The 24347-nt window shown below is 40.7% G+C and overlaps 1 protein-coding gene across 1 annotated transcript; it reads left to right on the top strand.

The window, feature by feature from the left end:
• Positions 1–7350: 7350 nt before the first annotated feature.
• On the top strand, positions 7351–23882 carry LOC121138118 (RE1-silencing transcription factor A-like). Its single transcript, XM_040740931.1, has 7 exons — positions 7351–7532; positions 8439–8628; positions 10133–12047; positions 13717–13889; positions 15282–15443; positions 22549–22658; positions 23577–23882. The coding sequence occupies exons 1-7, from the start codon at positions 7399–7401 to the stop codon at positions 23869–23871; spliced, it is 2979 nt and encodes a 992-aa protein (XP_040596865.1). The 5' UTR covers positions 7351–7398; the 3' UTR covers positions 23872–23882.
• Positions 23883–24347: the final 465 nt, after the last annotated feature.

The following is a 24347-nucleotide window of genomic DNA, read 5'->3' on the forward strand; positions in this document are numbered from 1 at the left end:
GGTAACCCAGTCGCAAAAAGACAAACATGGTATGTACTCACTCATATATGGATTTTAGATATGGATCAGGATAGTGCCAGTCTGCACTTCCACAGATAGAGAGTCTGGGAAACAGGAAAGAACCTAAAAGATATGCATATATACATAGTACCCAAGAGAAGAGGATGGAGACAAGATCCTCTGAATGGATGGGGAACAGGGCGAGGGGGGTAGTGGGACCTGGGAAGAATAGAGGGGGTAAAGAGGAAGGAGTTGGTCATGGGGGAACAGGAAGTTGAGGGGGTGGGGGTAGAATAGGGGGAAGAGGGAATCATAGGATCGAAGACAGATCAGGCACCAGAGTGACCTCGAGTGATCTAAAGGTATAACATCAATTGGCAAGCTAAGCAATAGTGGAAGGACCACCTCGAATGCCCATTCCTGATAATGAACTTGATGTCTATAACTATCCGGGAGCCTTCATCCTGGGACTGATGGAAGCAGAGGCAAACACACATCTAAGCACTGAACTGAACCCAAGGAACCCAGTGACAGAGAGAGAGGAATGATGAGCAAATTGGCAAAGAATGGGCTGGCAAAACCAGCAGAGACAGCTGATCTGAACAGGGGAGTGCTCATAGACCCCAGACCGACAGTGGGGAGGCCAGAATGGGACTGATCTGGACCCCCCAAATGTGAGTGTCAGTGAGAAGGCCTGGACAACCTATGGGGCTCTGAGCTGTGGATCAGTGTCTATTCCTGGTATACAATCTGTCTTCATGTGCCTATAGCACAAAGAGAGATGCTCTCTCAGCCTGGACTCTTAGGGGAGTGCCTTGACCCTACCAAGAGTAAAATGATAGACTCTAGACATCCCCTATGTGGAAGTATGTGGCAATAGGGTGGGAGGGAGGGTGGAAGGGGAGTGCGGGAGGAGGGGAGGGAGAGGGAACTGGGATTGACATGTAAAACAAGCTATTTAAAATTAAAAAAAAACTAACGAAAAAAAAATAAATAATTTAGAAAAAAAAAAAAAGATGAAAACTCAGGCTGGCTTCTAAGTCAAGCTGTCTTGCCTCTGTTTCTTGAGTTCTGGATTTAAACCTGCATGGTACCAAACTTGCCTCAGTTTCACAGATTTTAGGAGCTAGATTTGCTACTTTATGATTTAATCATCAACTTTACATACTGACATATTTCCTGTGTGCCATTGAAGTGGTCAGCATATTGACACCTTTTTAAAAATTTTTTCTTTCAATTAGAAACATGCATGCTTCAAATGTCAATCCCAACTCCTCCCATTCTCCCTCCACCAGTCCCAACCCGACCTGCCCACCCCCAGCCAAAACTCCACATCATTCCCCAGGGAGGGTCAGGCCCTCCTTGGGGGGATTTCCAGAGATTATTATTTCATCCAGGGCAGGGCCCATGTGTCCAGGCTGAGATAGCATCAATCTATATGGAATGGGCTCCAGGAGTTCATTTGTATGCCATGGTGAACACTAATCTACTACCGAAAGCCCCAGAGATTTCAGAGGCCTCCTCACTGACACTAAATTCATGGAGTTTGGATCAGTCCCCTTTTGGCCTCTTAGCCATCAGTCTGGGATTCAAGAGCTCTCCCTTGTCCAGTCAGCTGTCTTTGTGGGTTTCACCAGCATGGTCTTGACCACTTTGCTCATCACTCCTCCATCTCTGTCACTGGGTTGCAGGGGGTCAGTTCAGTGTTTAGCTGTGAGTATCTATCTGTCTCTGCTTCCATCAGTCACAGGATGAAGGTTCTAGAATATCATATAAGGTAGTCATCAACCTTATCATCAGGTAGGGCATATTATTATCGTCTTTCCACTATTACTTAGTTTTCCAGTTGGTATTATCCTTGTATATCTCTGGAAATTTTACTAGTGTCAGCTCTCTCCTCAAAGCTATAATGACTCCTACTATTATGGTATCGCTCATCCTGCTCTCCTCTATTATTACCCTGACTCAAACATCCTACTCCCCCATGTCTTCTTCTACCCTTCTCTTATTCCACTCTCATTTTCCTGGTTCCCTCTCCTCTACCCCCATGTTACCAATCTGCCCAGGAGATCTTGCCTCTTGCCACTTCTCTGGGGTATAATTGCATATCTCTTGGGAACCTCCCTGTTTCCCTGACTCACTGGCCTTAGGTTTGTAGGCTGACACTCCCCTGATCCATGTCTAAAATCCATATATGAGTGAGTACAAAACATATTTGTTTTTTCGTCACTGGGTTACCTCACTCAGGATGCTTTCTTCTAGTGCCATCCATTTCCCTTCAAATTTCAAGATTCCATTGTTTTTTTTTAATTCTGTGTAAATGTACCATATTTTCTCTATCCACTTTTCAGTTGAGGGGCATCTAGGTTGCTTCCAGGATCTAGCTATTACAAATAATGCTGCTATGAACATAGTGGAACAGACATCCTTGTTGTATGAATGGGCATCTTTTGGGTATATGCCTAAGAGTGGAATTGCTGGGTCTTGCGGTATACTGATTTCCATTTTCTGGAGAACACTTCATAATGATTTCCAAAGTGGCTGTACGAGTTTGCACTCCCACCAGCAGTGGAGGAGTGTTCCACTTTCTCCACATCCTCTCCAGCACAAACTGTCATTCGTGTTTTTTATTTAACCCATCCTGACAGGAGTAAGATGATATCTCAGGGTTGTTTTGATTTGCATTTCCCTAATGGCTAAGGATGTTGAGCACTTTCTCAAGTGTCTCAGTCATTTTAGACACCGCTATTGAGAATTCTCTGTTTAGTTCAGTCTCCAAGTTTTTAATTGGGCCTTTTAGTGATTTGGAGAATAGCTTCTTGAGTTTTTTGTAAATTTTGGAGACCAGCCTTCTGTCAGATGTGGGGTTAGTGAATATCTTTTCCCAATCCGTGGGTTGCCTTCTTGACTTGCTGACTGTGCCCTTTGCCTTACAGAAGCTACTCAGTTTCAGAACGTTTCATTATTAATTGTTGATCACAGTGTTTATGATACTGGTGTTGTGTTCAGGAAGCGGTCTCCTGTACCAAGTCGTTCAAGAGTACCTCCCACATTCTCTTCTAACAAGTTCAGTTTGGCTGGACTTATGTTGAGGCCTTTGATCCATTTAGAGTTAAGTTTTGTGCATGGTTATAGACATGGATCTATCTGCTGTCTTCTACATGCCAATAACCAGTTATGTCAGCACCATTTGTTGAAGATGCTATCTTTTTTCCATTGTATAATTTTAGTTTCTTTGTCGAAAATCAGGTGTTCATACGTTTGTGGATTGATCTCATAGTGTTCAATTTGATTCCATTGGTCTGCCTGTCTATTTTTGTGCCAGTACCAAACTGTTTTCAGGACTACAGCTCTATAATAGAGCTTGAAGTCTGGAATGGGGATGCCTCCACATGCTCCTTTGTTGAGCAGGGTTGTCTTGGATATCCTGGGCCTTATGTTTTGCCATATAAAGTTGAGAATTGTTCTTTTAAGGTCTGTGAAGAGTTTTGCTGGGATTTTCATGGGGATTGCATTGAGTCTGTAGATTTCCTTTGGCAGGATTGCCATTTGTAATACATTGATCCTACCTATCCAAGAGCATGGGAGATCTTTCCATTTTCTGGTGTCTTTTTAATTTCTTTCTATAAAGACTCAAAGTTCTTGTGATACAGGTATTTCACTTGTTGGTCTAGCGTTACCCCAAGGTATTTTATGTTTTGTGTGGCAATATTAAAGGGTGATGTTTCTCTGATTTCTTTCTTAGCCCTCTGTATACAGTACAGCTACTGATTTTCTTGAATTGATCTTGTATCCCACGACTTTGCTGAAGGTGTTAATCTACCTTAAGTGTTCCCTGGTAGAGTTTTTTTTGGGTCACTTATGTAAACTATCATATCATCTGCAAATAGTGAAAGTTTTACCTCTTCCTTTCCTATTTGTATCCCCTTGATCTCCTTTTGTTGTCTTATTGCTCTAGCTAGAACTTCGAGTACAATACTGAAGAGGTGTGGGGATCAGGGACAGCCTTGGCTTGTCCCTGATTTTGGTGGAATCACCTTGAGTTTCTGTCCATTTAGTTTGATGTTGGCTGTTGGTTTGCTGTTTATAGCTTTTTTCTCAAAGGACCAACTCTTTGTCACATTGATTCTTTGTCTTGTTTTCCTAGTTTCTGCTTTATTGATTTCATCCCTCAATTTGGCTTTTTCCTGGTGTCTACTCCTCCTGGGAGAGTTTGCTTCTTTGTGCTCTAGAGCTTTCAGGTGTGCTGTTAATTCTCTAGTGTAACTGTTCTCTAGTTTCTTTATGTGGGCGCCTAGTGCTATAAACTTTCCTCATAGCACTGCTTTCAAAGTGTCCCATGAGTTTGGATATGATGTGTCTTCATTCTCATTGAATTCTAGCAAGCCTTTAATTTCTTTTATCTTCATTCTTTGACCCAGAAGTGGTGCAATAGCACATTATTCAATTTCCATGAGTTTGTAGGGTTCCTGCAGGTTGTGTTGTGGTTGAACTCTAACTTTAAACCATGGTGGTCTGATAAGATACATGGATTTATTTCAATTTTTTGTAACTGTTGAGGATTGCTCTGTTGCCAAGTATGTGGTCAGTTATTCAGAAGCATCCATGTGGCGCTGAGAAGAAGGTATATTCTTTTGTGTTTGAATGGAATGTTCTATAGATGTCTGTCAAACCCAATTTGGTCATAACTTCTATTAGTTCCATTGTTTCTTTGTTAACTTTCTGTCTTGTATTCCTGTCTGGTGGTGAGAGGGGGTGTTGAAATCCTCCACTATAAATATGTGAGCTTCTATATGTGGTTTGAGATTTGGTAATGTTTCTTTTACGAATGTGGATGCCTTTGTGTTTGGGGAATAGATGTTCAGAATAGAGACTTCATCTTGGTGGATTTTTTCCTGTGATGAATATGAAATGACCTCCTTCATCTCTTTTTATTGATTTCAGTTTAAAGTCTAATTTGTTAGATATTAAGATTGCTACTCCTGTTTGTTTCTTGGGACCATTAGATTGGAAAATCTTTTCCCAACCCTTAACTCTGAGATAATGTCTGTCTCTGAGTCTGATGTGTGTTTCTTGTATGCACCAGAAGGATGGGTTCTGTCTTTGAATCCATTCTGTCAGCCTGTGCCTTTTTATTGGCCAGTTAAGACCATTAATATTGAGAGATGTTAATGACCTTTGATTAGTCACTCTCATTTGTTTTGGAATGGTTGCTGTTGGTGAAATTGTATGTGTATTTCCACCCCTTTTCTCTTTTTGGGTGTTGGTAAAGTGGGATTATCTATTTCCTATATTTTTCTGGTTGTAGTTAACTTCCTTGGACCGGAGTTTTCCTTCAAGAACTTTCTGTAGGGTGGGTTAGTGGATATGTATTGTTTAAATCTAGTTTTGTCATGGAATATCTTGTTTTCTCCATCTGTAGTGATTGTAAGCTTTGATGGGTATAGTAGTCTGGGCTGGCAGTCATGGTCTCCTAGTGTTGATAGAGTATCTATTCAGGACCTTCTGGCTTTCAGTGTTTCCATGGAGAAGTCAGGTGTAATACTTGTAGGTTTGCCTTTATATGTTATTTGGCCTTTTTCCTTAATTTCTCTAAGTATTCTTTCTTTATTCTGTATGCTGGGGTGTTGATTATTATGTGGCAAGGGGACTTCTTTGTGATCCACTCCATTTGGTGTTCTGTAAGCTTCTTGTATCTTCATTGGCATTTCTTTCTTTAGGTTGGGAAAGTTTTCTCCTATTTTTTGTTGAATATGTTTTCTGTCCCTTTGAGTTGGGTTTCTTCACCTTCTTTTATACCTATTATTCTTAGGTTTGGTCTTTTCACGGTGTCCCACATTTCCTGGATATTTTGTGTTAGGGATTTGTTGGTCTTAAGATTTTCATTGATTGATGAATCTATTTCTCCTAGTGTGTCTTCATCACCTGAGATTCTCTCTTCCATCTCTTGTATTCTGTTGGTTAAGCTTGCATCTGTAGTACCTGACCGTTTCCCCAGGTTTTCTATTTAGAGCATTCCTTCAGGCTGTGTTTTATGTTATTGTCTCCATATCACCTTTCAACCCTCGCACTCTTTGAGCTTTTTCTTGTAATATTTGCTTTGTGTTTTGTTCCATTTCTTGAATTTTTTGGATTTTTTATTTTTTGTCTTCTATTTCTTACATTTTGTGGTTAGTTTCTTCTTCCATCCCTTTAATGGATTTTGTCCCATCCTCTTTAAGGGCCTGTATCATTTTCATGAAGGTGCTTTACAGGTCATTCCCTTCTGCTTCATCCTCTTTGGGGTGTTCAGGTCTTACTGGTGTAGAACCTCTAGACTCTGGTTGTGTCATATTTGTTTTTCTGTTGCTGAGTGTGTTGTTACATTGCCTCTTCCACGTCACTTCTTCCAGTGGGTCTAGAAAGAGTCCCTTCCTCAAGTGGCGTGTAGGTGACCAGGGTTTCCTTTCAGTGGGTGTAAGCAAATCCAATATTCCCTTGTCTCCGTTCTCTGTCCTCTGCCCTCTGCCCTGAGTGTGGGCAGAAGAGGACCAGCTCGACTGCAGTTGACTTGGCTGCAGTCCCCAAGCCAGGCGATCCGAGAGAGGGCGAGTGGGATGAAATCGGGTCTAAGATGGGGACCTGGTGCTCACCTCTGCCTTCTGCTCTGAATGTGAGCGGATGTAGACTAGCTCTCTCTGCAGCTCTTGGTAGTTTGGTAGTCCATGGGCGGGGTTGGGTCGACCTAGATGAAGTCCCCAAGCCAGGGGATCTGAGAGGGGAGCATATTGACATCTTTAATATGATATTTAGTGGTCCAAATCTGAGATTGGCCAAAATTTTGATTGTCCTTTTTAGAAATTATTTTGTACAATGTCTTGTTGGTGTTTTGACAACAAACTGTTACTTTAATCCTAAGGAACTGAACTTTTACACAAGGAGCAGTGAATCATGGCACTGTTATCACTCCTGGAAAACACAGGTAGCATAGGACAGTCCAGTCCTCACATGTAATTCAAGACAGCATTTAGATCACTTGCCTTAGAAACTTTCAGACAAGAAGTAAAAGCTGCATTCAAAAGGGATAAACAAAATGCACATGTTAATTTATTGAAGATGTATGCATGCTGAACAATTGCATCAGCCTTTGTCACTTGCACCTGAGTTTGCAAACATCCTAGAGGAAATTTGACCTGGGAAGAGATTCATCCATGTCCCCACCACCACCACACTGTACTCTTAGGTCTCTATGTTCAGTACAGTGAATCCAAACCCCTCTTCTGCCTGTGCCAGTCAGTAGATCTCAGATAAGGTTCTGTGTGGGGAGAACCTGGGGAGTTTTGAAAGGATTGGGGTTAAACTGAATTCTTCAATTGACAATTCTCTCAGAATTTTCCAATGTAAACTTTCATAAGTAAAATGTGTATTTTTCATCTTTGTAAGGATTTTCTTCGAAACATCCCCGGAGGAGTATTCTCATCTAGCCTTTATGATAAATGGATGGCAGTCACTGATCTAGACAATGAGAAGGAAAGAATATCTTCCATCCAGAGGTAATGATGCACTCTTGAGTTGGAAGAACAAAATGCAGACAATGTATTCTTATAAATATGACTAAAGTCATGCTCAGCAACAAAGATTTATTTAGTCCACACATAATGTGCATCTTTTTAAAGGAGAACTAATGTCTAAGCACTTCAGAGTAGCAAACCCTGTAATCTAAGCATGAGACAGACGATTGTGAAGATTATCCTCAGAGTTATTCACTGATTCTAGGACAGCTGGGGCTACTTTATGAGACAGTCTCAGAAAACAAAACCAATGTCTTACTATTATGATTATATTGATTTTCTCCTAGTACAATTATTATAGAACATAAACCAATACATACAGCCTGAATAAATGACACAGTGAAAAAGAAATTCACTGTCCCACAGGACATACTTGGTCTTCCAGTCTATTAGTGAATGATTTAAATAGTCTTAAATGATTATTGAACAGACAGGTCCATGTCCAAATATGGACTGAATTCTATGAAACATTTCTGTGTGTATGAACTCCTGGAATGAACTCTCAGATACCAGATAAGATTTGGGTTCTAATCTCCACACAGAAATGCATTTTACCAAAAATATGGCGGTGGTTGTGCACACCTTTAGTCCCAGCCCTCAGGAGGCAGGAGCAGGCAATCTCTGTGAGTTTGAAACCAGCCTGGTCTACAGAGCAAGTTTCAGTACAGTCTCCGAAGCCACAGAGAAACCCTGTCTCAAAAAAAACAAAAAATATATTTGGATAAATTTTGTTCAAATGAAAACAAAGCAATATTTTAGGACATGTTACTGTTTCTTTTTAATCTCAATTAACTTTATATGGTATACAAAATTTTTTCTGTTCCTCTTTTCCATATTTAGAACTTCATTAGTAATATTTCCCATTTAAAAAAATTTGTTTCTGTTCAGTCTTTTAGAGCAACTGCCAACACCAAACGTGGTCCTCTTGAGACAGCTATTCCAGGTCTTACACAGCATTGAGAGACATTCATCAACTAACTATATGACATCTTATAACTTATCTGTGTGTATGGCACCCAGTCTTCTGTGTCTGCCTAACCGTAGCATGTTGGAATTAGAAAAAGGAATCTCAAAACAGGTAATGATATGTATAACTTTGTGCTTTGGTTCAGTACAATATTCTGCCCTAGTGTTTTGCAAGGAAGGTTCTCTTATTCATTTCTTCCCTTTAAGAGAGACAGAAGAGTAACCATTTCTGAGTTAGGCATCTTCCTCGTTCTATAACAAAAATAGATGAAACTATTCTATCTGGAGATGAATTGTTCATCTTCACCCATTTTTCAAATTTCTAACTTGTCCATAATTGATCCTATACATTTTCATCCCATGAGAAGAATATTTTAAATAGTTTGCCTGATCCAAAAATTGTGTACTTTTGTGAGGAATCAGAAAAGAATGAAGAGAGGCTAGGGACCCATCTTACTATCCATCTCTAGGCCTTGCTTCTTCCATCAGACCTCCACGTTAATCCAGGATCAAGCCTTCAACATGTAAGCCTCTTGGGGGACATTGAACACTAAACTAGGGCACGTTTCATCTTTGATAATGGAAGAAGAAGCCAAGCAAATTTTCTAGATTTTCCTGGAAGTAAAAGTGGCTAATCAATTGACTAAGCTCAACTAAACATTCAGCTGCTGAACACCAATGCATGGAGGCAGTGATGGTGTTTCTTTGCAGATGCCTTCTTCCTACCAAGAAGACCCAGGGAGCTTTGGTGCCCAAAGTATACACAATTCATGTAAAACCTGAGTTCACTTGTTTTCCTTTCATTTGGTGGTTTGTAAATCTCAACAAAAACTCTATTCTTCACCCCATACTCTTTTTTTTTTCGTTATTCGAGACAGGGTTTCTCTTTATTGTTTTGGAGTCTGTCCTGGAACTCGTTGTGTGAACCAGGCTGGCCTCGCAATCACAGAGATCTGCCCGCCTCTGCCTCCCTAGTTCTGGGATTAAAGGCGTGTGCTACCAATGGCCAGCTCACCCCATATTAGTTTATTAGTTCTCTTTCTCCTTGTAAGGACAAAAACACCCGAGAATGTGGGGGATTTAGCTCACAGCTTGACCTGATACAGTCCATTACATGTGAAGTACACGTTCAGGGACTTGAAGTACTGTACAATTGGCTGTGCAGTCAGGAAGCAGAGAACAAGGGGAGGAGTGCTAACCTGGCTTCTTCATTCACTCCCTTTCTGCTCATTCTGACTTCATGTGCAAAGGTTGTGCATCCTCTGTCAGGATGAGTCTTCGTCTTTAACTGATCCTCTGTACACACCTTCAGAGACAGACACGGAGCTGTGTCTTCTCAGTGAATATAATGCCATTCTAGTACAGCGAAGCTTGATCATCATACTGAATACCTGAAACACTAACAAATTACACTTTATTGATTGTATTTTAAGATCTGTTCTAGATACTATTGTAACTTACACAGTTTACTCTTAAAAGAAAACAACTCATATATTTTATAGCAATTTTGATTAGAAATTTGAATTTCAAAGTTCCCTACCTCAGTCTTCTATGTGAAATGTGGTTCCTAACCATATCAGATGACAGCTGCCATGTTTGTCCTTTGTTGTCAACAGATTTCTCTTGTACAGTACTTTATTGAGAACTTTGAAAAGATATTTGAAGACAACACGAATATACATTTAGGAGAAAGCTCAGTGATGCCTAGTAACGGCAAGGAGCCTTTGCATACTTCCATTAACGGCGAGGAGACTTTCGATATTTCCATTAACCCCGAGGAGACTTTGGATATATCCATTAATGGTGAGGAGCCTTTGGATACATCCATTAATGGCGAGGAGACTTTCGATACATCCATTAACCGTGAGGAGCCTTTGGATACATCCATTAACGGAGAGGAGACTTTCGATATTTCCATTAACCCCGAGGAGACTTTGGATATATCCATTAATGGTGAGGAGCCTTTGGATACATCCATTAATGGCGAGGAGCGTTTGGATATATCCATTAATGGTGAGGAGCCTTTGGATACATCCATTAACGGAGAGGAGACTTTCAATATTTCTATTAACCCCGAGGAGACTTTGGATATATCCATTAATGGCGAGGAGCGTTTGGATATATCCATTAATGGTGAGGAGCCTTTGGATACATCCATTAATGGTGAGGAGTCTTTGGATACATCCATTAATGGAGAGGAGCCTTTGGATACATCCATTAATGGTGAGGAGACTTTCGATAAATCCATTAACCATGAGGAGCCTTTGGATACATCTATTAATGGAGAGGAGCCTTTGGATACTTCCATTAACGGTGAGGAGACTTTCGATACATCCATTAACGGTGAGGAGACTTTCGATACATCCATTAATGGTGAGGAGACTTTCGATACATCCATTAATGGCGAGGAGCGTTTGGATATATCCATTAACGGTGAGGAGCCTTTGGATACATCCATTAACGGAGAGGAGACTTTTGATATTTCCATTAACCCCGAGGAGACTTTGGATATATCCATTAATGGTGAGGAGCCTTTGGATACATCCATTAATGGCAAGGAGCATTTGGATATATCCATTAATGGTGAGGAGCCTTTGGATACATCCATTAACCATGAGGAGCCTTTGGATACATCCATTAATGGAGAGGAGCCTTTGGATACATCCATTAATGGTGAGGAGACTTTCGATACATCCATTTGCCATGAGGAGCCTTTGGATACATCTATTAATGGAGAGGAGCCTTTGGATACTTCCATTAACGGTGAGAGACTTTCGATACATCCATTAACGGTGAGTACATCCATTAATGGCGAGGAGCGTTTGGATATATCCATTAATGGTGAGGAGCCTTTGGATACATCCATTAACGGAGAGGAGACTTTTGATATTTCCATTAACCCCGAGGAGACTTTGGATATATCCATTAATGGTGAGGAGACTTTGGATACATCCATTAATGGCAAGGAGCATTTGGATATATCCATTAATGGTGAGGAGACTTTCGATACATCCATTAACCATGAGGAGCCTTTGGATACATCTATTAATGGAGAGGAGCCTTTGGATACTTCCATTAACGGTGAGGAGACTTTCGATACATCCATTAACGGTGAGGAGACTTTCGATACATCCATTAATGGCGAGGAGCGTTTGGATATATCCATTAATGGCGAGGAGCGTTTGGATATATCCATTAACGGTGAGGAGCCTGTGGATACATCCATTAACGGTGAGGAGCCTTTGGATACATCCATTAATGGCGAGGAGACTTTCGATATATCCATTAACGGTGAGGAGCCTTTGGATACTTCCATTAAAGGAGAGGAGCCTTTGGATACTTCCATTAACAGTGAGGAGACTTTGGATATATCCATTAAAGGCGAGGAGGTTTTGGATAACTCCATCGATTTGCGTGAGTTGGATGTTGTCCAGGAAGATGAGAAAACCTGTGCTAGTGAAAAGACACATCCCAGTCGTGAGGCAGAGCCACCGCATCCACCTGCTGCTCCTCATGATGGTGAATACACAGGTGAGAGTTCATCTACACTCTGACAATGAAAATCAGGGTTAGAGGATACGCAGACACTCAGTAACAGCTGTTTCCCTGACAGCAGCATCAAAACATACTATATCAGCATAGATTAGACAACTTTTCTCAATAAAACTGTACATGGAAGCTCAGCCTTGTGCACGGTCAATATGCCCTATTGAAACCTATGTGAGGTGCCCGGTAGAGACACGTTTGTATTTGTCTTCTCTCTTCCCAGTGGTCCCAGAGAACACCCAGATAAAGGCACCATAATAAGAGATATGCTATCCCGAGACTCTTTTTTTTTTCAAATTATGAAGCTGTTGGCCTTGCTAGTTTCTTACTGGCTAGCTCCGACTTAAGTATTTATCCCATAATTGTTAATCTAAGTATTTCTCTTACCGGAGAAGAGTTCCAGATGTTTATATCTCTGGTGGGCTACATCGTGACTCCCTGTGTTTCTCCTACCAAGAGTCCTCTTCCAAAGACTCTTATACTCAGCACATCGGCCATTTGTGGAAATCTGTGTTAATCACCATTAACTGCAAAGACACTTTTCTGACAGTGTTGTGTGATAGGCTGATCTATGAGTATAAAGGCACACAATTAGCAGTCACTTTAATACTATTCACAGTTAAGCACTAGCATTTCCAGTATAACTCCTGACCCATGTACCAACACAGGTTTATAGTATGGGGTTTATCTTGCCTGTTGGAACCTCAAACCCATTCAGAATGAGGTTGGCAAGCCTCATGTCACCTGTGACCCTATTTCTCCACTGACTATACCTTGCCAGGCCAGCGTTATAGTAGTTCATAAGGTCACAACTGGGTATTTCTGTTACTTTACTCTTCCCGTAGTGTGCATAGCACAGTAGAGCTGTGTTAGAGCATTATATCAGTTTCAAAATGATTCTCTGCTTCTGTGAGTCCAGCAATAGAGTCTAACCCAAATTCTGGAGAGTAAGCCAGATCACTGGCAGTGGTCTGTATGGTTTGGGGTTCTGTGAGATCCTCTCAGTCCAACGATTTCCAAGCATTATCCTATTTCTGGCATTGGAGGTTTTATTTGTTAGCTTATGGAGTCTACTGGGGACAATATCACCAAAACATAAGATAACTCAATTTAAACATTTTAGTAAGTAAATGTATATATTTTAGGAAGCATATAAAGCAGTATATTTCCATATCACAATTTCAAAACATGTTCAGGATTAATTATCCTTTTTATAAACTCTCCTATTCTGCCTTCTCATACTTAATCTATTTAACCTTTGTGTTACATTACTCCCTTTGCCCCATATGTTTAATATACTCTGTTTTGAAATGCCTTTCCAAAGTCCTTACTTAGTTCCCAGCTTCTATATCAATTCCAAAAAAATACACTTATCTACAGTTTTGAGTACCCAATTTACTGTTAGATTGTAGAGCCAAGATGCACTACCCTCCTATGCAGTGCCTTGTACAGTGAGCAGAGTACATTTAAGGAGTAACCTCCCCAAAGGCCATGTGAACATTTAAATGATAGTATTTGTGGGATTGCAGCGTCTTCTACATGACCTGTCTGTACAGGTTTACCTACTTAGCACATGTGACCATTTATATACACCTTAGTGTGCTCTGCTGTGAGACCGTCAGAATTCTGAAATGATGATCTCCGTTCTCCTCAGATGCAGAGACAACGGTTAGGAGAAGCTCCCTCCTAAGTCAGATATTTCGCCGTGGAGCGTCCACCTGCCATGACTGTGCGTTTTCCCGAGTTCCAGCCTCAACTCCTGGTCGCCTCTTTAATAACCCTCTAGGGGCTATTTGTCAAGATGGCAATCTGCCGACTTCAATTATGGTGAGCATGGTGTTTTTTCTCTGTGGCCGTGTGAGCAGGAAAGTCTACAAATGGGAGAGCATTCTCCTTAGAGTAGCACTAAGAGGACATTATAGGCAAACATCAGTTAGATGGGGAAGCCTCCAAGTATCACAATTTAGGAAAAGTATCCCGAGATTGTTTTGATGAATCATGGAAATCACAACAGGAAAATGCCTTCTAGTTCCTTCTCCTGTCCAGCAAGGTACACACTGACTCTCTGAGTCTAATCAGCCCCTAAGATGTGATGCTCTGAAGCATCCTCACCTCATAATCAGTTTCTTTCTTGAAACCCACAGTGTCATCAGACATAACCATATGATCATTTCGTTGTAGCCTGACCACTCTTCTAATCTAAATATCTGGCATATTTTGGTTTGCATACCAAGAGCTTAAATATAAAACCTTACCATTTGCTATGTATTAATCCTCTTAACCTGAAGAATTACGTCTTTCAAATTTTGAACTATGTTACTCTAGAAAGTAACCAAATTGTCAGTAGAAACAAAGAATGCCCAACACCGTCACCGTAGTGATGTTTACACTGCATAGGAACCAGTCTATAATTATCAGACTCATGAATGATAGTAGAGTAACCTTAATTAAGTCATAAGACGTGGAAGTAACCCATGATGTCACCATCCAGCCTATGCCAACTCAATCACCAAAAGCCCTAGTATCATTGTGTATGGTACCCAAGCTTCCATGGTAAATCACAGACTGGGTAAATTGTGATTCCCATGGCTTCATGGCATAGTTGAAACTATGAAGACAGCAGAAGGAGATGAAAGGCTGACTCAAAGAAATACAAGTAGAAAAGGGCACTGTAAATGTCAGTTTGAGCCTTGTTATATTTAGAGCCCAGGACATAATGAAAGTAGGAATAGGGTCATAATCAGAAAAGACTCCAAAGGGAAATAGGATGACACCCAGGGGAAGGGCGTTCATAGGAAGAACAGCAAAGTACAAGAAACAGTGTCCAGGTCTAGAGACAGATTTATTTGAGACCATCCATCACTGCAGATGAAAATCTGCTTCCAACGTGTTCCCATTTCTCAGCATGAAATGTTAGAGTGGTTCTGAGAGAGGAACCCATGTAGGATCACTAGATTCAATCAGGAAGAGACTGGGCCTGACAGAAGCTTTTGAAACCTCAATCCCAACCCAAGTGACACACTTCTTCCAACAAGCCACACCTCCTAATAGTCTCAAATAGCATACTCTCTGGTGACTAAAAATTCAAATATATGGGCCTATGGGGACCATTCCCATTCAAACCACCACACACCCATTGCCTTGGGACCCATGAAGACTCATGCTGCTGCCCTGCAACTGTGGATCTATAATGGCAGGTTCTTATCTTTCCCCACACAGACTATGCTGTCTCTCCTGGAGGAAACTGGACCTGCTGTTGAAGGCATTTTTAGTAAATCAGGAAGTATTGCAGAATGCCAAGACATTAAGGACAAGCTGGATTTGGGAGAAGAAGTAGATCTGAGGGAGAAATCCATCCTTGTCGTGTCTTCAGTTTTAAAGGTATTTGGGAAGGTGCCTGAGAATGACGACCGGCATGGCCAGCGCTAGAGTTTGCACAACTCACTAATGAGTACTCAGTCAGCAGCACTCCTAACATGCCCTGAGTTCATTACAAGCAGTGGCACACTGGAGTTTATCTTGGTACAATTTTTTGAGTAAATTGATTCCTGTCTCAGCAATGAACTCTGCAGTCATTGCCCCAAAAATCCATACAAGAGGGATTTGTGCTCTGAGATGATTTATGTTAATTTACATGATGAAAAATTATATCTGATGTTTCCAAACTCTCAGCTGTCGCCATGGCTACTGGGTTCTCTGCCTCCAACCACTGGGACCACAAATAAAGAAAACCATGGCAGAACTCTATCTTCTACAATGGTTTTGTATTACATTAATAGGAAATGCACTCTGTTATGTTCGTTTTCTCACTTCTTCTATCATGACATACCCTCAGCTCACACTATTATGAATTGTCCTGACCCGCAGGACACTCAACGTGGGTCTGATGAACACCTAGGAAAAAGATGGGGGGCAGGGGACACAAGGACAGATGCCAAGACAAGAATCTGATCAAGGCGACAACCTTATTCATCCCAAAGGGATTTATATAATGGAAGGGAGGAGGGGAAGGAATGGGTGATGTGCTGTAGCTGCGATGAACCTGGCGGAGCGAAGGTCAGTGGTATAGGTAGGGCATCGTGTGTCCTCTGGTAACCTACCTACAGTTTCTAACTTATCTTTCACATTCCACATTCTATTAAGCATATGCCCTAGATAAGCCACAGGTCTGTTTCTGGAATATGTACGCTAGCAGGGTGGTCCCTCTGAGGGCTGAGTCACGTGTTATGAGTACCTGAGGCAGCCGTACCTGTTTGATGGCCGGAGCAGTTACTAAGTTACACAATCATGATAATTAATCCGAGGGCATTGCTGGAGATAGACAATAATAAGCATTTCAGTGACATGTAGAAGGACCAGCATAAACAGGTTATCAGGAAGAATCTGAAAACTCAATAGGAAATCAACATTTCATTGAAGAGATAAGATGAAAACTCAGGCTGGCATCTATGTCGAGCTGTCTTGCCTCTGTTTCTTGAGTTCTGGATTTAAACCTGCATGGTACCAAAATTGCCTCAGTTTCACAGATTTTAGGAGGTAGATTTGCTAATTTATGATTTAATCATCATCACCTTTACATACTGACATATTTCGTGTTGCCATTAAAGTAGACAGCATATTGACATCTTTTTAAAATTATTTTTCTTTAAAATAGAAACATGCATGCTTCAAATGTCAGTCCCAAGTCCTCCCTTTCTTCCTCCACCAACCCCAACCCCACCATCCTCCCCCAGCCAAATCCCCACATTATTCCCCAGGGAGGCTGAGGCCCTCCTTGGGGGAATTTCCAGAGATAATCATTTCATCCAGGGCAGGACCCATGTCTCCAGGCTGAGATAGCATCAATCTACATGGAATGGGCTCCCAGAGTTCATTTGTATGCCATGGTATACACTAATCTACTACAGAAGGCTCCAGAGATTTCTGAGGCCTCCTCACTGACTCTGCATTCATGGAGTTTGGATCAGTCCCCTGTTGGACTCTTAGGCATCAGTCTGGGGTTCAAGAGCTCTCCCTTGCCCAGTCAGCTGTCTTTGTGGGTTCCACCAGCACGGTCTTGACCCCTTTGCTCATCACTCCTCCATCTCTGTCACTTGGATCCAGGGGGTCAGTTCAGTGTTTAGCTGTGAGTATCTATCTGTCTCTGCTTCCATCAGTCACAGAATGAAGGTTCTAGAATGTCATATAAGGTAGTCATCAACCTTATCATCAGGTAGGGCTATTCATATCGTATCTCCCCTATTACATATTTTCCCAGTTGGTGTTATTCTTGTATACATCTGAAATCTCACTTGTGTCAGCTCTCTCCTCAAAGCTATAATGACTCCTACTATTATGGTATGGCTCATCCTGGTCTCCTCTATTCTTATCCTGACTCAACCTTCCTGCTCCCCCATGTCTTCTTCTACCCTTCTCTTATACGCCTCTCATTTTTCTGGTTCCCTCTCCTCTCCCCCCATGTTTCCAATCTGCTCAGGAGATCTTGCCTCTTGCCACTTCTCTGGGATATAATGCATATCTCTTGGGAAACTCCCTGTTTCCCTGACTCACTGGCCTTGGGATTGTAGGCTGACACTCCCCTGATCCATGTCTAAAATCCATATATGAGTGAGTGCAAACCATATTTGTTCTTTTGTGACTGGGATACTTCACTCAGGATGATTTCTTCTAGTGGCGTATATTTGCTTGCAAATTTCAAAATTCCCTTGTTTTGTTTGTTTGTTTTTTTACACTTCTGAGTATTATTCCATTGTGTAAACGTACCACATTTTCTCTCTCCCTCTTCAGTGAGGGGCATCTAGGTTTCTTCCAGGATCTAGCTATTACAAATAGAATTCTCTATTTAGTTCATTCTCCCACTTTTTAATTGGGTCCTTTGGTGTTTTGGAGAACAGCTTCTTGAATTCATTTAAATTTTGGAGAACAGCCTTCTGTCAGATGTGGGCTTAGTGAGTATCTTCTCCCAATCTGTGGGTTGCCTTTTTGTCTTGCTGACTGTGCCCTTTGCCTTAAAGAAGCTACCTAGTTTCAGGAGGTCCCATTTATTAATTGTTGATCTCATTGTTTGGGCTACAGGAGTTATGGTCAGGCAGTGGTCTCCTGTACCAGTTCGTTCAAGAGTACCTAACACTTTCACTTCTACCAAGTTGTGTGTGACTGGTCTTATGTTGAGGCTTTGATCAATTTGGACTTAAGTTTTGTGCATGGTTATAGACATGGATCTATCTGCTGTCTTCTACATGCCAAAAGCCAGTTATGCCAGCACCATTTTTTGAAGATGCTATCTTTTTTCCATTGTATAATTTTAGTTTTTTGTCGAAAATCAGGGGTTCATAGGTTTGTGAATTAATCTCAGAGTGTTCAGTTTGATTCCATTGGTCTGCCTGTCTATTTTTGTGCCAGTACTATATTGCTTTCAGGACTGCAGCTCTATAATAGAGCTTGAAGTCTGGAATGGTGGTGCCTCCAGATGCTTCTTTGTTGAGCATGGTTGTTTTGGCTATCCTGGGTCTTTTGTTTTGCCATATAAAGTTGAGAATTGTTTTTTCAAGGTTGTGAAGAATTGTGCTGGGATTTTGATGGGGATTGCATTGAGTCTGTAGATTTCCTTTGGCAGGATGGCCATTTGTACTACATCGATCCTACCTATCCAAGAATTTGGGAGATCTTTCCATTTTCTGGTGTCTTCATGATTTCTTTCGTTGAAGACTCAAAGTTCTTGCAATACAGGTTTTTCACTTGTTTGGCTAGCATTACCCCAAGGTATTTTATCTTGTGTGTCGCAATTGTAAAGGGTGATGTTTCTCTGATTTCTTTCTTAGCTCTCTTATCTTCCGTATATAGTAGGGCTACTTATTTTCTTGAGTTGATCTTGTATCCCAACACTTTGATGAAGGTGTCAATCAGCCGTAAGGGTACTCTGGTAGAGTTTTTTGGGTCACTTATGTAAACTATCTTATCATCTGCAAATAGTGAAAGTTTCACCTCTTCCTTTCCTATTCGTATCCCCTTGATCTCCTTTTGTTGTCTTATTGCTCTAGCTAGAACTTCGAGTACAATATTGAAGAGGTATGGGGAGAGGGGCAGCCTTGTCTTGTTCCTGATTTTAGTGGAATCGCCTTGAGTTTCTGTCCATTTAGTTTGATGTTGGCTGTTGGTTTGCTGTTTATAGCTTTTTTCTCAAAGTCCAACTCTTTGTTACATTGATTCTTTGTCTTGTTTTCCTAGTTTCTGCTTTATTGATTTAGCCCTCAATTTGATTTTTACCTGGCATCTACTCGTCCTATATGAATTTGCTTCTTTGTGTTCTAGAGCTTTCAGGTGTGCTGTTAATTCTATAATATAACTATTCTCCAGTTTCTTAATGCGGGTAGCTAGTGCTATGAAATTTCCTCTTAGCACTGCTTTCAAAGTGTCCCATCCCATAAGTTTGGATATGTTGTGTGTTTATTCTCATTGAATACTAGGAAGCCTTTAATTTGTTTTTTATGTATTCTTTGACCCAGAAGTGGTGCAATAGCTCATTTATCAATTTCCATGAGTTTGTAGGGTGCCTGCAGTCTGTGATGTTGTTGAACTCTTATCTTAAATCATGGTGATCTGATAAGATACATGCAGTTATTCCAATTTTTTTGTACCTGTTGAGTTTTGCTCTGTTGCCAAGGATGTGGTCAGTTATTGAGAAGCTTCCCTGTGGGGCCGAGAAGAAGGTATATTCTTTTGTGCTTGAATGGAATGTTCTATAGTTGTCTGCCAAACCCAATTGGGTCATAACTTCTATTAGTTCCTTTGTTTCTTTGTTAAGTTTTTGTCTTGTATTCCTGTCTAGTGGTTAGAGTGGGGTGTTGAAGACCACCACTCTAAGTGTGTGAGGTTTTATTTGTGGTTTGAGTTTAGGTAATGTTTCTTTTACGAATGTGGATGCCTTTGATTTGGGGAATAGTTGTTCAGAATTGAGACTTCATCTTGGTAGATTTTTCCCGTGATGAATATGAAATGACCTGTTCATCTCTTTTTATTGATTTCAGTTTAAAGTCTAGTTTGTTAGATATTAATATTGCTACCCCTGTTTGTTTCGTGGGACCATTTGATTGGAAAATCTTTTCCCAACCCTTCATTCTGAGGTAATGTCTGTGTCTGAGGCTGATGTGTGTTTCTTGTATGTACCAGAAGGATGGGTTCTGTCTTTGAATCCATTCTGCCAGCCTGTGCCTTTTTATTGACCAGTTAAGACCATTAATATTGAGAGATATTAATGACCTTTGATTAGTCATTCTCATTTGTTTTGGAATGGTTGTTGTTGGTGAAATTGTATGTGTATTTCCACCCCTTTTCTGTTTTTGGGTGTTGGTAAAGTGGAATTATCTATTTTCTATGTTTTTCTGGTTGTAGCTAACTTCCTTGGAATGGAGTTTTCCTTCAAGAACTTTCTGTAGGGTGGGTTAGTGGATATGTATTGTTTAAGTCTGGTTTTGTCATGGAATATCTTGTTTTCACCCTCCGTAGTGATTGAAAGCTTTGCTGAGTATAGTAGTCTGGGCTGGCATCCGTGGTTTCTTAGTGTTGATAGAGTATGTATCCAGAACTTTCTGGCTTTTAGAGTTTCCATGGAGAAGTCAGGTGTAACACTTATAGGATTGCCTTTATATGTTATTTGGCCTATTTCCTTAATTGATCTAAGTATTCTTTCTTTATTCTGTATGCTTGGAGTCTTGATTATTATGTGGCAAGGGGACTTTTTGTGATCCACTCTATTTGGTGTTCTGTATGCTTCTTGTACCTTCACTGGCATGTGTTTCTTTAGGTTTGGAAAGTTACCTCCTACGATTTTGTTGAATATGTTTTCTGTCCCTTTGAGTTGGGTTTCTTCACCTTCTTCTATACCTTTATTCTTGGGTTTGGTCTTTTCACGGTGTAGCATATTTGCTGGATATTTTGTGTTAGGGGTTTGTTGGTCTTAAGATTTTCATTGATTGGTGAATCTATTCTCCTAGTGTGTCTTCAACACCTGAGATTCTCTCTTCCATCTCTTGTATTCTGTTGGTTATGCTTGCATCTGTAGTACCTGACCATTTCCCCAGTTTTTCTATTTTCAGCATTCCTTCAGACTGTCTTTTATGTTATTGTCTCCATATCAGCTTTCAACCGTTGCACTCTTTGAGATTTTTCTTGTAATTTTTGCTTCGTGTTTTGTTCCGTTTCTTGCATTTGTTGGATTTTTGTTTTTTCTCCAATTTCTTGCATTTTGTGATTAGTTTCTTCTGCCACGTCTTTAATGGACTTTGTCACATCCTCTTTAAGGGCCTGTATCATTTTCATGAAGGTGTTTTAAGGACATTTCCTTCTGCTTCATCTGCATTGGGGTGTTCAGTTCTTACTGGTGTAGAATCTCTATACTCTGGTTGTGTCATATTTGTTTTTCTGTTGCTGAGTGTGTTGTTATATTGACTCTTCCACATCACTTCTTCCAGTGCTTGTAGAAAGAGTCTCTTCCTCATCTGGAGTGCAGGCGACCAGGGCTCCCTTTCAGAGGGTGTAAGCAAATCCAATATTCTCTTGCCTCTTCTCTCTATCCTCTGTCCTCTGCCCTGAGTGTGGGCAGAAGTGGACCAGCTCTACTGCAGTCGACCTAGCTGCAGTCCCCAAGCCAGGTGATCCGAGTGAGGGCGACTGGGAGGAAATCGGGTCTAAGATGGGGACCCGGTGCTCAACTCTGCCTTCTGCCCTGAGTTTGGGCAGAAGTGGAGCAGTTCAGTTTGCAGTTGCTGGTAGTTAGATAGTCTATCTGGGAAGAGGGCATCTACCTTGCTGCCGTCCCCAAGCCAGGGGATCCGAGAGGGGAGCATATTTATATCTTTAAAGTGATATTTAGTGGTCCAAATCAGAGATTGGAGTAAATATTGATTGTCCTTTTTAGAAAATATTTTGTACAATACCTTGTTCGTGTTTTGCCAACAAACTGCTACTTTAATCCTAAGGAACTGAACTTTACACAATAAGGAGTGAATCATGGCACTTCTGTCACTCCTGGAGAACACAGGTAACATAGGACAGTCTAGTCCTCACCTATAATTCAAGACAGCATTTAGATCACTTGTCTTAGAACTTTTCTGACGAGGAAGTAAAAGCTGAATTCAAAAGCGATAAACAAAATGCACATGTTAATTTATTGAAGATTTATACATGCTGCACAATTGCACCAGCCTGTCTCACTTGCACCTGATTTTGCAAACATCCTAGAGGAAATTTGATCTGGGAAGAGATTCATCTACGTCCCCACCACCATGACAATCTACTCTTAGGTCTCTACATTCAGTAAAGTGAATCCAAACCCCTCTTTTGCCTGTGCCAGTAGGTAGATCTCAGAAAAGGTTCTGTGTGGGTGCAGCCTGGGGAGCTTTGAATGGACTGGGGTTAAGCTGACTTCTTCAGTTGACAATTCTCTCAAACTTTTGTAAAAATAATGTGTATTTTTCATCTTTGGAAGGATTTTCTTCGAAACATCCCCGGAGGAGTATTCTCTTCTAGCCTCTATGATACATGGATGGCAGTGACTGATCTAGACAATGAGAAGGAAAGAATATCTTCCATCCAGAGGTAATGATGCACTCTTGAATTGGAAGAACAAAATGCAGACAATGTATTCTTATAAATATGACTAAAATCATGCACAGCACCAGAGATTTATTTAGTCCACACATAATGTGTACTTTTTAAAGGAGAACAAATGTCTAAGCACTTCAGAGTAGCAAACCCTGCAATCTAAGCATGAGACAGACGAATGTGAAGTTTATCCTGAGTTGTGAACCAGAGTACGAGTTATTCTGTAGCTGGGGCTACATTATGAGACAGTCTCAGAAAACAAAACGAATGTCTTATTATTACGATTATATTGATTTTCTCCTAGTACAATTATTATACAACATATACAGCCTGAATAAATGATACAGTGAAAGGAAATTCACTGTCACACAGGACATACTTGGTCTTCCAGTCTATTAGTGAATGATTTGAATAGTCTTAAATGGTTATTGAACAGACAGGTCCATGTCCAAATATGGACTGAATTCTATGAAACATTTCTGTGTCTATGAACTCCTGGAATGAACTCTCAGATACCAGATAAGATTTGGGTTCTAAACTCCACACAGAAATGCTTTTTACCTAAAAATACGGCGGTCGTGGTGCACCCTTAAGTCCCTGCACTCAGGAGGCAGAGGCAGACAATCTCTGTGAGTTTGAAACCAGCCTGGTCTACAGAGCGAGTTTCAGTACAGTCTACGAAGCCACAGAGAAATCCTGTCTCAAAAAAACAAAAAAATATATTTGGATAAATTTTGTTCAAATATAAATATAGAACTCTTGGTAATGTTAAGCAATAATTTAGGACATGTTACTGTTTCATTTTAACCTCAGCTAACTATATATGTTATACATTTTTTTCTGTTCCTCATGTCCATATTTAGAACTTCATTAGTAAAATTTCCCATTTAAAAAGAATTTGTTTCTGTTCAGTCTTTTAGAGCAACTGCCAACACCAAACGTGGTCCTCTTGAGACAGCTATTCCAGGTCTTACACAGCATTGAGAGACATTCGTCAACTAACTATATGACATCTTATAACTTATCTGTGTGTATGGCACCCAGTCTTCTGTGTCTGCCTAACCGCAGCATGTTGGAATTAGAAAAAGAAATCTCAAAACAGGTAATGATATGTATAACTTTGTGCTTTGGTTCAGTACAATGTTCTGCCCTGATGTTTTGTAAGGAAGGTTCTCTTATCCATTTCTTCCCTGTAGGAGAGACGTAAGAGTAATCATTTCTGAGTTCGGCACCTTCCTCGTTCTATAACAAAAATAGATTAAACTATTCTATCTGGAGATGAATTGTTCATCTTCACCCATTTTTCAAATTTCTAACTTGTCAGTGATTGATCCTATAAATTTTCAACCCATGAGAAGAATATTTTAAATAGAGTGCCTGATCCAACAAATTGTTTACTTTTGTGAGGAATCAGAAAAGAATAAAGAGAAGCTAGGGACCCACCCTATTATCCATCTCTAGGCCTTGCTTCTTCCATCAGACCTCCACGTTAATCCAGGATCAAGCCTTCAACATGTAAGCCTCTTGGGGGACATTGAACACTAAACTAGGGCACATTTCATCTTTCATAATGGAAGAAGAAGCCAAGCAAATCTTCTAGAATTTCCTTGAAGTAAAAGTGGCTAATCAATTGACTAAGCTCAACTAAACAGGCAGCTGCTGAACACCAATACATGGAGGCAG

The sequence above is a fragment of the Mesocricetus auratus genome, unplaced genomic scaffold, assembly GCF_017639785.1.
Source record: "Mesocricetus auratus isolate SY011 unplaced genomic scaffold, BCM_Maur_2.0 contig_7922_pilon_obj, whole genome shotgun sequence".
Taxonomy (NCBI): domain Eukaryota; kingdom Metazoa; phylum Chordata; class Mammalia; order Rodentia; family Cricetidae; genus Mesocricetus; species Mesocricetus auratus.

Excerpts from the sequence above, each read along its gene's own strand:
- LOC121138118 (XM_040740931.1), top strand. The coding sequence starts at position 7,399 with ATGTGTATTTTTCATCTTTGTAAGGATTTTCTTCGAAACATCCCCGGA. Across the intron at positions 7,533-8,438 it reads AGAATATCTTCCATCCAGAG|TCTTTTAGAGCAACTGCCAA; the intron begins GTAATGATGCAC and ends GTTTCTGTTCAG. Across the intron at positions 15,444-22,548 it reads TCGTGTCTTCAGTTTTAAAG|GATTTTCTTCGAAACATCCC; the intron begins GTATTTGGGAAG and ends CATCTTTGGAAG.